Source organism: Oncorhynchus tshawytscha, linkage group LG01 (genome assembly GCF_018296145.1).
Source record: "Oncorhynchus tshawytscha isolate Ot180627B linkage group LG01, Otsh_v2.0, whole genome shotgun sequence".
NCBI lineage: Eukaryota > Metazoa > Chordata > Actinopteri > Salmoniformes > Salmonidae > Oncorhynchus > Oncorhynchus tshawytscha.
Window position 1 is genome coordinate 47994195 of NC_056429.1, and position 15899 is coordinate 48010093.

At 45.9% G+C, this 15899-nt stretch overlaps 1 protein-coding gene across 5 annotated transcripts in view; it reads left to right on the forward strand.

The window, feature by feature from the left end:
• The window catches only part of LOC112245009 (vinculin), a 50989-nt gene extending 35572 nt beyond the window's left edge, over positions 1–15417 (forward strand). For 2 of the 5 annotated variants that reach the window (XM_024412942.1, XM_024412943.1), the window contains 12 exons: positions 5931–6121; positions 6895–7094; positions 8833–8961; positions 9061–9210; positions 9284–9392; positions 9557–9859; positions 9952–10076; positions 10252–10452; positions 11648–11818; positions 12703–12906; positions 12989–13093; positions 14602–15417. In XM_024412942.1, the coding sequence (XP_024268710.1) occupies positions 5931–6121; positions 6895–7094; positions 8833–8961; positions 9061–9210; positions 9284–9392; positions 9557–9859; positions 9952–10076; positions 10252–10452; positions 11648–11818; positions 12703–12906; positions 12989–13093; positions 14602–14748 (2035 nt within the window). In that variant the 3' untranslated portion in view covers positions 14749–15417. Of the gene's footprint in view, positions 1–5930; positions 6122–6894; positions 7095–8832; positions 8962–9060; positions 9211–9283; positions 9393–9556; positions 9860–9951; positions 10077–10251; positions 10453–11647; positions 11819–12702; positions 12907–12988; positions 13094–14601 lie in introns of those variants that run through there. The other 3 variants (XM_024412944.1, XM_024412945.1, XM_024412946.2) reach the window with 2 other exon arrangements.
• Positions 15418–15899: the final 482 nt, after the last annotated feature.

Below are 15899 nucleotides of genomic sequence, written 5' to 3' on the forward strand. Positions count from 1 at the left end.
GTTTTGTTGATGTTGAGTGAGAGGTTATTTTCCTGGCACCACACTCCCAGAGCCCTCACCTCACCCTGTAGACGGTCTTATCGTTGTTGATAATCAAGCCTACTACTGTTGTGTCGTCAGCAAACTTGATGATTGAGTTGGAGGCGTGCTTGCCATGCAGTCATGGGGGAACAGGGAGTAACAGGAGGGGGTTGAGCATGCACCCTTGCGGGGCCCCAGTGTTGAGGATCAGCGAAGAGGAGGTGTTGTTTCCTACCTTCACCACCTGGGGGTGACACATCACGAAGTCGAGGACCCAGTTGCACAGGGCGGGGTTCAGACCCAGGGCCTCGAGCTTGATGATGAGCTTGGACGTCCGGCGCCGACAGAGATGGCCGCCTCGCTTCGCGTTCCTAGGAAACTATGCAGTTTTTTGTTTTTTTACGTGTTATTTCTTACACTAGTACCCCAGGTCATCTTAGGTTTCATTACATACAGTCGAGAAGAACTACTGAATATAAGATCAGCGTCAACTCACCATCAGTACGACCAAGAATATGTTTTTCGCGACGCGGATCCTGTGTTCTGCCTTACAAACAGGACAACGGAGTGGATTCCATGCAGCGACCCAAAAAAACGACTCAGAAAAAGAGGGAAGCGAAGTGGTCTTCTGGTCAGACTCCGGAGACGGGCACACCGTGCACCACTCCCTAGCATTCTTCTTGCCAATGTCCAGTCTCTTGACAACAAGGTTGATGAAATCCGAGCAAGGGTAGCATTCCAGAGGGACATCAGAGTCTGTAACGTTCTCTGCTTCACGGAAACATGGCTCACTGGAGAGACGCTATCCGAAGCGGTGCAGCCAGCGGGTTTCTCCACGCATCGCGCCGACAGAAACAAACATCTTTCTGGTAAGAAGAGGGGCGGGGGCGTATGCCTTATGGCCAACGTGACATGGTGTGATGAAAGAAACATACAGGAACTCAAATCCTTCTGTTCACCTGATTTAGAATTCCTCACAATCAAATGTAGACCGCATTATCTACCAAGAGAATTCTCTTCGATTATAATCACAGCCGTATATATCCCCCCAAGCAGACACATCGATGGCTCTGAACGAACTTTATTTAACTCTCTGCAAACTGGAAACGATTTATCCGGAGGCTGCATTCATTGTAGCTGTGGATTTTAACAAGGCTAATCTGAAAACAAGACTCCCTAAATTTTATCAGCATATCGATTGCGCAACCAGGGGTGGAAAGACCCTGGATCATTGTTACTCTAACTTCCGCGACGCATATAAGGCCCTGCCCCGCCCCCCTTTCGGAAAAGCTGACCACGACTCCATTTTGTTGATCCCTGCCTACAGATAGAAACTAAAACAAGAGGCTCCCACGCTGAGGTCTGTCCAACGCTGGTCCGACCAAGCTGACTCCACACTCCAAGATTGCTTCCATCACGTGGACTGGGAGATGTTTCGTATTGCGTCAGACAACAACATTGACGAATACGCTGATTCGGTGTGCGAGTTCATTAGAACGTGCGTTGAAGATGTCGTTCCCATAGCAACGATTAAAACATTCCCTAACCAGAAACCGTGGATTGATGGCAGCATTCGTGTGAAACTGAAAGCGCGAACCACTGCTTTTAATCAGGGCAAGGTGTCTGGTAACATGACTGAATACAAACAGTGCAGCTATTCCCTCCGCAAGGCTATCAAACAAGCTAAGCGCCAGTACAGAGACAAAGTAGAATCTCAATTCAACGGCTCAGACAAAAGAGGCATGTGGCAGGGTCTACAGTCAATCATGGACTACAGGAAGAAATCCAGCCCAGTCACGGACCAGGATGTCTTGCTCCCAGGCAGACTAAACAACTTTTTTGCCCGCTTTGAGGACAATACAGTGCCACTGACACGGCCTGCAACGAAAACATGCGGTCTCTCCTTCACTGCAGCCGAGGTGAGTAAGACATTTAAACGTGTTAACCCTCGCAAGGCTGCAGGCCCAGACGGCATCCCCAGCCACGCCCTCAGAGCATGCGCAGACCAGCTGGCCGGTGTGTTTACGGACATATTCAATCAATCCCTATACCAGTCTGCTGTTCCCACATGCTTCAAGAGGGCCACCATTGTTCCTGTTCCCAAGAAAGCTAAGGTAACTGAGCTAAACGACTACCGCCCGTAGCACTCACATCCGTCATCATGAAGTGCTTTGAGAGACTAGTCAAGGACCATATCACCTCCACCCTACCTGACACCCTAGACCCACTCCAATTTGCTTACCGCCCAAATAGGTCCACAGACGATGCAATCTCAACCACACTGCCCACTGCCCTAACCCATCTGGACAAGAGGAATACCTATGTGAGAATGCTGTTCATCGACTACAGCTCGGCATTCAACACCATAGTACCCTCCAAGCTCGTCATCAAGCTCGAGACCCTGGGTCTCGACCCCGCCCTGTGCAACTGGGTACTGGACTTCCTGACGGGCCGCCCCCAGGTGGTGAGGGTAGGCAACAACATCTCCTCCCCGCTGATCCTCAACACTGGGGCCCCACAAGGGTGCGTTCTGAGCCCTATCCTGTACTCCCTGTTCACCCACGACTGCGTGGCCACGCACGCCTCCAACTCAATCATCAAGTTTGCGGACGACACAACAGTGGTAGGCTTGATTACCAACAACGACGAGACGGCCTACAGGGAGGAGGTGAGGGCCCTCGGAGTGTGGTGTCAGGAAAATAACCTCACACTCAACGTCAACAAAACTAAGGAGATGATTGTGGACTTCAGGAAACAGCAGAGGGAACACCCCCCATCCACATCGATGGAACAGTAGTGGAGAGGGTAGCAAGTTTTAAGTTCCTCGGCATACACATCACAGACAAACTGAATTGGTCCACTCACACAGACAGCATCGTGAAGAAGGCGCAGCAGCGCCTCTTCAACCTCAGGAGGCTGAAGAAATTCGGCTTGTCACCAAAAGCACTCACAAACTTCTACAGATGCACAATCGAGAGCCTCCTGGCGGGCTGTATCACCGCCTGGTATGGCAACTGCACCGCCCTCAACCGTAAGGCTCTCCAGAGGGTAGTGAGGTCTGCACAACGCATCACCGGGGGCAAACTACCTGCCCTCCAGGACACCTACACCACCCGATGCTACAGGAAGGCCATAAAGATCATCAAGGACATCAACCACCCGAGCCACTGCCTGTTCACCCCGCTGTAATCCAGAAGGCGAGGTCAGTACAGGTGCATCAAAGCTGGGACCGAGAGACTGAAAAACAGCTTCTATCTCAAGGCCATCAGACTGTTAAACAGCCACCACTAACATTGAGTGGCTGCTGCCAACACACTGTCAATGACACTGACTCAACTCCAGCCACTTTAATAATGGGAATTGATGGGAAATGATGTAAATATATCACTAGCCACTTTAAACAATGCTACCTTATATAATGTTACTTACCCTACATTATTCATCTCATATGCATACGTATATACTGTACTCTATATCATCGACTGCATCCTTATGTAATACATGTATCACTAGCCACTTTAACTATGCCACTTGGTTTACATACTCATCTCATATGTATATACTGTACTCGATATCATCTACTGTATCTTGCCTATGCTGCTCTGTACCATCACTCATTCATATATCCTTATGTACATATTCTTTATCCCCTTACACTGTGTATAAGACAGTAGTTTTTTTGGAATTGTTAGTTAGACTACTTGTTCGTTATTACTGCATTGTCGGAACTAGAAGCACAAGCATTTCGCTACACTCGCATTAACATCTGCTAACCATGTGTATGTGACAAATAAAATTTGATTTGATTTGAGGGTACTATGGTGTTGAATGCTGAGCTATAGTCATTGAACAGCATTCTTACATATGTATGTATGCCTCTTGTCCAGATGGGACAGTGCAGTGTGCAGGCGATTGAATCGTCTGTGGATCTATTGGGGTGTTAAGGAATTTAAAGTGGGTTTAGGGTGACAGGTAAGGTAGATGTTATATGATCCTTGACTAGTCTCTCAAAGCACTTCATGATGACAGAGGTGAGTCATTTAGTTCAATTACCTTTGCTTTCTTAGGTACAGGGACAATGGTGGCCTTCTTGAAGCATGTGGGGACAACAGACTGGGATAGGGAGTGATTGAATATATCTGTAAGCACACCAGCCAGCTGGTCTGCGCATGCTCTGAGGACACAACTAGGGATACCATCTGGGCTGGCAGCCTTGCGAGGGTTGACGTGCTTAAATGTTTTACTCACGTTGTCCACGGAGAAGGAGAGCCCACAGTCCTTGATAGTGGGCAGTGTCGGTGGCAGTGTATTATCCTCAAAGCGAGCAAAGGTGTTCAGCCTGTCCGGAAGCAAGACGTCGGTGTCTGCGTCGTGGCTGGTTTTCCTTTTATAATCCGTGATTGTCTGTAGACCCAGCCACATGCGTCTCGTGTCTGAGCCGTTGAACTGGGACTCAACTTTGTCCCTATACCGACATTTAGCCTACTTGATTGCTTTGCGGGGGGAATAACTACGCTGTTTGTGTTCTTTCATATTCCCAGTCTTCTGGGAATGCGGCAGTCCGCATGATCAAAACAATCTTGAAGCGTGGATTCCAATTGGTCAGACCAGCATTGAATAGTCCTTACCACGGGTGCTTCCTGGTTGAGCTTCTGCCTATAGGAGGGGAGCAGCAAGATGGAATCGTGGGCCGATTTGCCGAATGGAGGACGTAGGAGGGCCTTATATGCATTCTGGAAGGTAGTATAACAATGCTCGAGAATTTTAGCAGCGCCAGTACAACAATCAATATGTTGATAGAATTTCAGGAGCCTTTTCCTCAAATTTGCTTCATTAAAATCCCCAGCTATCATAAATGCAGCCTCAATATATGTGGTTTCCAGTTTGCATAAAGTCCAGTGAAGTTCTTTGAGGGCCGTCGTGGTATAGGTTTTTTGGGGGGGATATAGACCGCTGTGGCTATTATTTACGAAAATTATCTCGGGAGATAGTGCGGTCGGCATTTGATTGTGAGATATTCTAGGTCGGGTGAACAGAAGGACTTGAGTTCCTGTATGTTCTCACAGTTACACAATAAGTTGTTAATCATAAAACATATACCTCCACCCTTCTGCTTCCCGGAGAGATGTTTGTTCCTGTCGGCGCGATGTACTGAGAACCCAACTGGCTTTACAGAGTCAGACAGTATATCTTGAGAGAGTCATGTTTCCGTGAAGCAGAGTATATTACAATCCCTGGTGTCTCTCTGAAAAGCAACTCTCACCTTGAGCTCACCAACTTTATTATCCAGAGATTGGACATTAGCAAGTAAAATACTCGGGAGCGGTAAGTGGTGTGCACACTTCCTAAGTCGGACCAGAAGACGTCCCTGAGTATCTCTCCTCCGCCAGCGTTGTTTTGGGTCAGCCTCTGGAATAAGTTCAATTGCTCTGGGGAGAGCAAAAAAACGATCTGGTCCAGCGAAGTCGTAATGCTGGAAGTTCTGGTGAGTTACCTCCTCTCTAATATCCAATAGTTCTTCCCGGCTGTATGTAACGACACAAAACAATTCCTGAGCTAATAACGTAAAAAAGAGCAGATAAACAAACAAAATACTGCAGCGTTTCCTAAGAGCTAGTCGCGATGCTCCCATCTCCGTCGGCGTCATCGTCATCCCTCCACTTGAAGTCCTGACAAAATTCTTCCCAGGGGGCCAATGAGCCTGGTACCGCTATAGATTTTTTCCTTCTATGTAGTTTTTCCTTGCCACTGTGCTTCTGCTAGCTCTTTGTTGTCTTGGACAGACTACTGTAAAGCACTTTGTGACAAAGGCTTATCTCTTTCTTGCCCTCATCCTCTCTCTTCTCGCCCTCACTCTTTCACTTTGTCTCGGTTTCTCTCCTTCTCTTCTATCTCTCCCTGTATCTCAGGGGTAAAGGGGATAGTCCAGAGGTGCGTGCGCTATGTAAACTCATTGGAGCAGCTCTCCTGACCCTGCAGGCTAAGACCAACAGAGCGGTGGCCAACATGAGGCCTGCCAAACCAGCCATCACTCTGCAAGGCAAGATGGAGCAGGCCCTACGCTGGGTCAACAACCCTGGACAGGATGACAGGGGTGTGGGTGAGTGAGGGAGGGAGAAGGGGATGTGGGGAGAGGAGAGTGGAGAAGGCAGGGGAGAGGAAAGGAGAGGATAATACAGTATTAGTGTCCATATTTATTTTGCACACCCCTATGTGCATGTGTGTTTATGTTGGACTCTGTTTCTGCCATGCTGCCGTCTGAGTGCAGTGTGTGAGTGGCCACAGCACAACGCAGGTAACTACTTTTACAGAGAACTGAACCATAAAGCTGTTGTGCTGTACAGTGAACTCATAAAAGTATTGGGACAGTGGCACATTTGTTGTTGTTTTGGCTCTGTATTCCAGCACTTTGGATTTGAAATTCTACAATGACTGAGGTTAACGTGCAGACTGTCAGCTTTATTGAGTGAACTGAACTAACATATTGAGTGAACTGTTTAGAAACTACTGCACTTTTTGCACATAGGCCCCAATTTTAAGGGGGACTATAAACGGTTCAGCCGATATGGATGAAACCCTAAATGAAAGCTGGCAGTCTGCATTTTATCCTCAAATTCACTGCATCATTTAAAATCCAAAGTGCTGGAGTACAGAGCCAAAACAACTAAATATTTGTCACTGTCCCAATACTTATGGAGCTCACTGTATATCGTTTTACTATACTAAAGTTGTACTATCATGTCATTAGAGACATGGCCATGAACTCTGAGTCGCATTAGTGCACACCGTAGCAAAACGTTTTGAAATGGGAAATGTTTTGCAACAAAGTATATCAAATCCAGTGTGTTACACATGCATTACTCTACCCTCAAGGTCAGGCAGCAATCCGGGGCTTGTTATCGGAGGGCCGCCGGTTGGCTGGAGGGCTTGGGGGGCCGTACCGGCAGGACATGATTGTCTGCTGCGATCGCAACGAGGCGCTGATGACATCACTGGCAGACATAGCGGGGAGGGGAGAGGCCGAAGCCCCGCAGGCTAAAGCTACTGCTTCACAACTACAGGAAAGTCTGAAGGTAACACACACGCAGTGATGGGCAAAGATACAGGTAACTTCCAAAATAAAGGAAACATTTGAGTAAATGAGGGATACAAAGTATATTGAAAGCAGGTGCTTCCACACAGGTGTGGTTCCTGAGTTAATTAAGCAATTAACATCCCATCATGCTTAGGGTCATGTATAAAAATTCTCAGTTGCCCATTATTTTGGCTACCATGGCTAGAATAAGATATTTCAGTGACTTTGAAAGAGGAGTCTCAAAGGAGCATATGGTGTTTAAAGTGTTGGTGTGTGTCTCAGTCAACAGATCCCAACCCAATTGAACACTTCTGGGAGATTCTGGAGCGACACTTGAGACAGCTTTTGCCACCACAATCAATAAAACACCAAATTATGTAATTTCTTGTGAAAGAATGGTGTTGCATTCCTCCAGTAGAGGTCCTTGCAGAATCTATTCCAAGGCACATTGAAGTTGTTGCAGCCCAAAGCCCTATGTGCTAACGACACCACCCGCATCATGTGCGTTGCAAAATAAATGTACACATACATGTTATTCAATCATTGCGCATCAACTAAAATAGAACTTGGTTCTATTTGTGACACTTGACACGCTGCAAGTCCCGCCTCTCCAATCTCCAGCATATACCCACGTGGGTGATTGAACGATGAATTGAGGTCCACACTCCAGTCCAGTTGTTGGTGGTAATGCACCTTACAGTTGCATGCCAACCACCATATAAAGTCCAAAGAAGAAGAAGCCTGATGGAGAGATTACAAACTCGGTTCACACTTTTATCTGTGGCTTAATTGTCAGAGTAGAAGACCTTGTGCATTTCAGGTAAAATAAAAAACATAATGTTCTATCCCAGGACAAAATAGCGAACAACAGCAACAACAAAAGCTAGCTAGCTAAATTGCCATAAATGTTTAATGCTTTTCGACCAGTTGTTTTGATATTTCATCCTGCGTGGACTGATTGCGTCTGGTGTGGGTGGACAAAATCAACATGCACTTGAGCGGTGTGGTCAGTACGTAAGACACTTAATGTTGGCACGTAAAGACACTTAATGCCAACATTAAAGCATCCTGAGACATTCATGTGTGGGGTTGCTTCTCAGCCAAAGGAGAGGGCTCACACAATTTTGCATAAGAACACAGCCATGAATAAAGAATGGTACCAACACATCCTCCGAGAGCAACTTCTCCCAACCATCCAGGAACAGTTTGGTGACAAACAATGCCTTTTCCAGCATGATGGAGCACCTTGCCATAAGGCAAAATTGATAACCAAGTTGCTCAGGGAATAAAACATTGATATTTTGGGTCCATGGCCAGGAAACTCCCCAGATCTTAATCCCATTGAGAACTTGTGGTCAATCGTCAAGAGACGGGTGGACAAACAAAAACCCACAAATTCTGACGAACTCCAAGCATTGATTATGCAAGAATGGGCTGCCATCAGTCAGGATGTGGCCCAGAAGTTAATTGACAGCATGCCAGGGCAGATTGCAGAGGTCTTAAAAAATAAGGGTCAACACTGCAAATATTGACTCTATTAAAGCCTTTGACACTTATGAAATGCTTGTAATTATACTTCAGTATTCCGTAGTAACATCGGACAAAAATATCTAAAGACACTAAAGCAGCAAACTTTGTGAAAATGTATATTTGTGTCATTCTCAAAACTTTTGGCCACGACTGTACATTAGACATAATGTAAAAACATGTACTGATATAAATATCCATGCTGTCAGGACTTGAAGGGTCGTATGCAGGAAGTCATGACCCAGGAAGTATCCGATGTGTTCAGTGACACCACCACCCCCATTAAACTACTGGCTGTGTCTGCGACTGCCCCCCCAGAGGCCCCACACAGAGAGGAGGTACTGTCTGTGTGTATGTCTATATATGTATATTTCCTTTCTACAACGTTGTGTTGCATACGGTCAGTGTTTGTAGAGGCTAATTTGTGTGTGTTGCAGGTGTTTGATGAGCGTGCTGGTAACTTTGAGGCCCATGCGGGTCGCCTGGGCGCAACAGCGGAGAAGGCGGCGGCCGTGGGATCAGCTAATAAAAACACAGTTGAGGGAATACAGGCTACCGTTAAACACACCAGAGAACTCACTCCACAGGTACATGTGTGTGTCCACGGACTTAGTCTTTAGATAGACACAACAATGATGTTGATTATGAGTGTGTGTTCAGGTGACCTCCGCAGCTCGTATCCTGTTGAAGAATCCAGGTAACCAGGCGGCCTACGAACACTTTGACACCATGAAGAACCAGTGGATCGACAATGTAGAGAAACTCACTGGTAACACACACACACACTCGCATGCATATGCAACCGCAACCACACACACATACACACACACTCGTGGACACACACCCAAAGATTTCTGAAGGCTGTATACTGTATGTTTCACTCTTCCTCATGTCTCTTTGTGTGTCTGTGTGCTTGCATGCGTGTGTGTGCAGGTCTGGTGGATGAAGCCATAGACACCAAGTCTCTGCTGGATGCGTCTGAGGAGGCGATAAAGAAGGACATCGATAAGTGTCGTGTCGCCATAGCGAATGTACAGCCACAGATGCTAGTTGCCGGGGCGACCAGCATAGCTCGGCGAGCCAATCGCGTACTTCTGGTAGCGAAGAGAGAGGTGGAGAACTCAGAGGACCCATGGTTCAGAGAAGCAGTGAAACGTGCATCAGATATACTTAGCCACACTATATCACCTATGGTTATAGACGCTAAGGCTGTGGCAGGAAATATACAGTATCCAGGTACTTACACGCACGCACACATATATGCCTTGTTTCTGCCACTTGTATGTACAGAATTTGACTGTAATTCATGCCCATACTCTCCCACTCAGCCCTTCAGAAGGCCTTTTTAGATTCTTGCCTCAGAATTCTGGCTGCTGTTGGGAAGGTCAGAGAAGCCTTCAGCCTCCCGGAACCAGACTTCCCCCCTCCACCCCCAGACCTAGACAAGCTACACGTGAGTACAAACACACACACACGCAGTGTTACACAAACTCTTGAACTGTTTCAGCGTCAGGCATTGTTAATTAAAACAAGAAAAACAATGCTATCTGGGGCTTAGAGGTGGCCTACATCTCTCCGTCCGTCCAACCGTCTTTCTGTCCGTCCGTCTGTTTGTCTGTCCCCTCCAGGTGAGTGATCAGGAGCAGGCCCCGCCTAAGCCCCCCCTACCAGAGGGAGAGGTGCCCCCACCCCGCCCCCCACCTCCAGAGGAGAAAGAGAGAGACAAAGATGAAGACTTTCCAGAGCAGAAGGCAGGAGAGCTGCTCAGTGAGCCCATGATGGTGGCTGCTAGGCAACTACACGATGAGGCACGCAAGTGGTCCAGCAAGGTCAGCAAAAACACACACACACTATACATACACTGCTCTGGTGTTAGGGTGCTAGCCATTAGCTTTAGTGCAGCTGTAAGGATGTGCTAGTGTGTATGTGTGTTAGTGCAGGTGTTCATGCATTTCTCAGACAGGAGTAGACCTACTGTATACGGTTTAGCTGTGCTATAGTAGGCCCTACCAGTGGTATTACTGTGGTAATGCAGGCTTAGTTCCAGTGGTAATGTAATCTATTGGGTTTAGTGCAGAGTTTTACTTCAGCTACTGTATTAATATCTACAGAGGAAGGATTGGTTATGACAAATAGGAGAGTTATGGAGGGGTTATGGTTATGATATAGGAGACATGTGGAGTGGTTGGGTATGACAGATGCGGTTCTCTGATGTCCTGTGTGTCTCTACTCTGAGTTGTGCAATAAAGGGATTTCTCCAACACAACTGTGTTGCTGAAATATGAAGATCTGGAAGCTGATTCCAATTTCAGACGAAAACTGGAAACTGTCATCTGAGAAAGGTGTCTGTTGCAAAATTCCCTTAACTTTACTAAAAATTCCAAAAATTCTCAGATTTTCCAGAAATTGTAGGATTCCGTATTTCTTGCTTATTCCTTTCTGATTCCGGGAATCTTCCAACCAGGATTTCCGGAAAACCTGGGAATTTTGGGAAAGTTACGGGAATTGTTTAACCCTAAACAAGAGGACTAGAACAGAACAGTCTTACAGTGTATGGACAAAAACACAATTCTCTCTCTGTCAGAGTCAATATGGGTTTGGTTTCTGTCTGCTACACAACATTGAAACAATTATAGAATAATTTTGTACCTGTATCTAAATGAACACTGTAGCCCAGGCTGACTCCCTCTCCCCCTACCACAGCTCTCCTCATTGCTACGTGCCTAGCCCAACTCCTCCTTCCCCTCCTCTCTCCTCCCTGATAGAACTGTCTGCCTCTTCTCCTCTCTTCTTTCCGTTCTCCCCCAGTGGTAGTATCGCTTTTTCCCCTCCATTCTCTCATTCCTCTTCCTCCCGACTGTAGACTTCCTCTTGTCCTTCTCTCCATTCAGTGCCTGTCATACTAATGCTCTACTTTCTACATGCTGCCTCCCATCTTATCACTCTCCTCGTCCCTCCGCCTCTCTCCTCACCCCTATCCCTCCTACTCCACTCCACTCCCCTCCTCTCCTCACCCACCCCCAGCCTGAGGAAGAGGAGGGTGTAGAGGTAGATGATGAAGACGAGTTTACTGACGGTGAGGATGACTATGAGCCAGAGCTGTTAATGATGCCGTCTAACGGCAATGCAGTAAATCAACCCATCCTAGCTGCCGCACAATCGCTTCATCAGGAGGCGCGCAAGTGGTCCAGCAAGGTACTGGCCACTGCATCCCCTCTGCATCCTGCTGTTGAAAAAGTAACTTACTGTTACTATGGGAACAAGTAATTTACTGTTACTATGGGAACTTGTAATTTACTAGGATTGCGTTTTCAGAAAGGTGTAGACTACGTCCTGACTGCATCCCATCTGCACTGCTACTATGGAAACTCTCGGCTCTGCATCCTGCTGTAACCATGGGGACATCCAATCAGCTATGGCTGCTGCATTACTCCTGGACACTTAGTTGACACACAGTTGTGTTTACATTGCGTTGTTGGGGTTAAGGTTGCCTGTGAGGATTGTTGTTGGAATGGCACCTTTGTTGCACCTGCTGGATAAACTGATACTGGCTTCTCAAGTCCCTCCCTTGGGTAACTAAGTGGTTTAGAGGAGGAGCCAGACGCTCTGACTCTACCTTTGTCCAACCTGTGAGGCCAAGGATGACAGTTTCTCAATACTTTCTGGGTGATGTAGTGTTCCTAGCTGCCTGCTGTTGGTAGGATGACACTTCCTGCTTTGCCTGATGATAAATATTAACCTCCACCTGACCATCATCACATGGTATAAGCTATCAGCGATGTATGTGAGTGTGTGTGAACGTGCATGTCTGAGTGTTGTAAAACATTCTAAATCAAGCTCAAGAAAACTAACTTTTGGACTACACATTTTCATTACACATGATCGTCAACCATTGAAGATCAATGTCTGAGAACATACATGTATGAAAGACTAACACAGAGGCATGGAGATGTGGAACGTGAAACACGTCAGATGCATTCAGGAGTACCCCACCCATCCACAATACTAACTCCCTCTTTCCCATTGTCCCTCCCCCAATCTCCCCATCACACCCTTCACCCTTTCCCCTTCCTCCACAGGGAAATGACATCATTGCGGCAGCCAAGAGGATGGCGTTGCTGATGGCTGAGATGTCCCGGTTGGTACGTGGCGGCAGCGGTAATAAGCGAGCTATGATCCAGTGTGCTAAAGACATTGCCAAAGCCTCGGATGAGGTCACCAGGTTGGCCAAAGAGGTGGCCAAGCAGTGTACTGACCGACGCATCAGAACCAACCTGCTGCAGGTACTCAAGCACGCACATACAAACACGCACCTGCACGCACACTCACTCAGGGGGTGTACTGTAACATGCTGTTTGTATCCAGGTGTGTGAGCGTATCCCCACCATCAGTACTCAGCTGAAGATCCTGTCAACAGTCAAAGCCACCATGCTGGGACGAACCAACATCAGCGAGGAGGAGTCTGAACAAGTGAGAGAGAAAATTAAGAAAAAAAATCCTCAGCAAATCTACACACAATACCTCATACTGACAAAACGAAAACAGGTTTTTCAATTTAATTTTTTTTTAAATTAAAAGTAAAAAAACAGATACCTTATTTACATAAGTATTCAGACAGCTTGCTATGAAACTTGAAATTGAGCTCAGGTGCATCCTGTTTCCATTGATCATCCTTTGATGTTTCTACAACTTAATTGAAGTCCACCTGTGGAATATTCAATTTATTGGATATGATTTGGAAAGGCACACACTCTGTCTATATAAGGTTCCACAGTTGACAGTATATGTCAGAGCAAAAACCAAGCCATGAAGGAATTGTCCGTAGAGCTCCAAGACAGGATTGTGTCGAGGCACAGATCTGGGGAAGAGTACCAACAAATGTATGCAGCCTCGAAGGTCCCCAAAAACACAATGCCCTCCATCATTCTTAAATGGAAGAAGTTTGGAACCACAAAGACTCTTCCTAGAGCTGGCCACCCGGCCAAACTGAGCAATCGGGGGAGAAGGACCTTAGTCAGGGAAGTGACCAAGAACCCGATGGTCACTCTGACAGAGCTCTAGAGTTCCTCTGTGGAGATGGGAGAACCTTCCAGAAGGACAACTATCTCTGGAGCACTCCACCAATCAGGCCGGAAGCCACTCCTCAGTAAAAGGCAAATGACAGCCCGCTTGGAGTTTGCCAAATGGAACCTAAAGACTCTCAGACCATGAGAAACAAGATTATCTGGTCTGATGTAACCAAGATTCAACTCTTTGGCCTGAATGCCAAGCATTATGTCTGGAGGAAACCTGGCACCATCCCTACGGTGAAGCATGGTGGTGGCAGCATCATGCTGTGGGGATGTTTTTCAGCAGCAGGGACTGGGAGACTAGTCAGGATCGAAGGAAATATGAACAGAGCAATGTACTGAGAGATCCTTGATGAAAACCTGCTCCAGAGAGTTCATGATGTCAGACTGGGGAGGAAAGTTCACCTTCCAACAGGACAACGAGACAATGTAGGACTGGCTTCGGGACAAGTCCCTGAATGTCCTTGAGTGGCCCAGCCAGAGCCCGGACTTGAACACCGATTGAACATCTGCAGAGATCTCCCCAAATACATACCCAAGACTCGAGGCTGTATTTGCTGCTTCAACAAAGTATTGAGTAAAGGGTCTGAATACTTATATAACTGTGATATAATATATATATATAATATATATATATATATATATATATATATCTATATATAAATGAGCAAAAATGTCTAAAAACCTATTTTTGCTATGTAATTATGGGGTATTGTGTGTAGAGGATAAAAACAATTTAATCGATATTAGAATAAGGCTGTAACCTAACAAAATGTGGAAAAAGTCAAGGGTCTGAATACTTTCTTGAAGGCACTCTATATATTTTCAAACCTGTTTCAACTCCCTTGCTCCCCCAATGGCCACAGTGTTTAACACCTCTCTCTCTCACTCTCTCCCTCCAATATCCAGGCTACAGAGATGCTGGTCCATAATGCCCAGAACCTGATGCTGTCAGTCAAGGAGACCGTGAGAGAGGCCGAGGCTGCTTCAATCAAGATCCGCACCGATGCAGGCTTCACCCTGCGCTGGGTCCGCAAGACCCCCTGGTACCAGTAACACACACATACAAACAAACAGGTGTAGTTTTATGGCATACTCTGTATGTGTAGTTAGTAGAGTACACTTAACGACATCCCTGTTGAAATAAGTTTGAGTTGTTAGCTCCAAAGTTCAATTTATCCGTTACCATGTTATTATGTAGGACAACAGCTTCAATATATATTTTTTGTATGTTGGGTTTCAAGAGTTTTTTTAGCATGAAGAGTTTTTATATTTTCTAAACATGGTGACTTTTACCTGTCCCATTCTAAATGAATGTCACCGGCCCACTTCAACCACTGGTACACAATGAATGGGTACTAAATGCCACCCTATTCCCTATATATCGCACTACTTTTGAATACAGCCCTATGGGTCCTGATCAAAAGTAGAGCACTACATAGGGAATAGCATGTGACATACAGTGACAGCTTTGTTTGTATGATGTTAATATGATATGAAGTGAGTAATATGCTATTTATTAACTTCTGGAAGCTGTCAGGCTGGCGTGTTGGTTGGTGCTCAAGAGATGCTTCCTGTGTTTTTACTGAATTTTATTTGACATGTCACAAACATCACCAAAGACTTTGTTTTACACCACTGTATATGAACATACACTATACACTACCGTTGGAAAGTTTGGAGTCACTTAGAAATTTTGGCAATTAAAATAACATTGAAATTGATCAGAAATACAATGTAGACATTGTTAATGTTTTAAATGACTATTGTAGCTAAAAAACGGCAGATTTTTTAAATGGAATATCTACATAGGCGTACAGAGGCCCATTATCAGAAACCATCACTCCTGTGTTCCAATGGCACATTGTTAGCTAATCCAAGTTTATCATTTTAAAAATGCTAATTGATTATTAGAAAACCCTTTTGCAATTATGTAAGCACAGCTGAAAACGGTTGTGCTGATTTAAAGAAGCAAGGAAACTGGCCTTCATTAGACTAGTTGAGTATCTGGAGTATCAGCATGTGTGAGTTTGATTACAGTCTCAAAACTTTCTTCTGAAACTCGTCAGTCTTATTGCTTAAGGCCAGACTTAAGGCCAGTTTTATTGCTTTCTTAATCAGCACAACAGTTTTCAGCTGTGCTAACATAATTGCAAAAGGGTTTTCTAATGATCAATTAGCCTTTTAGCTAACACAATGTGCCATTG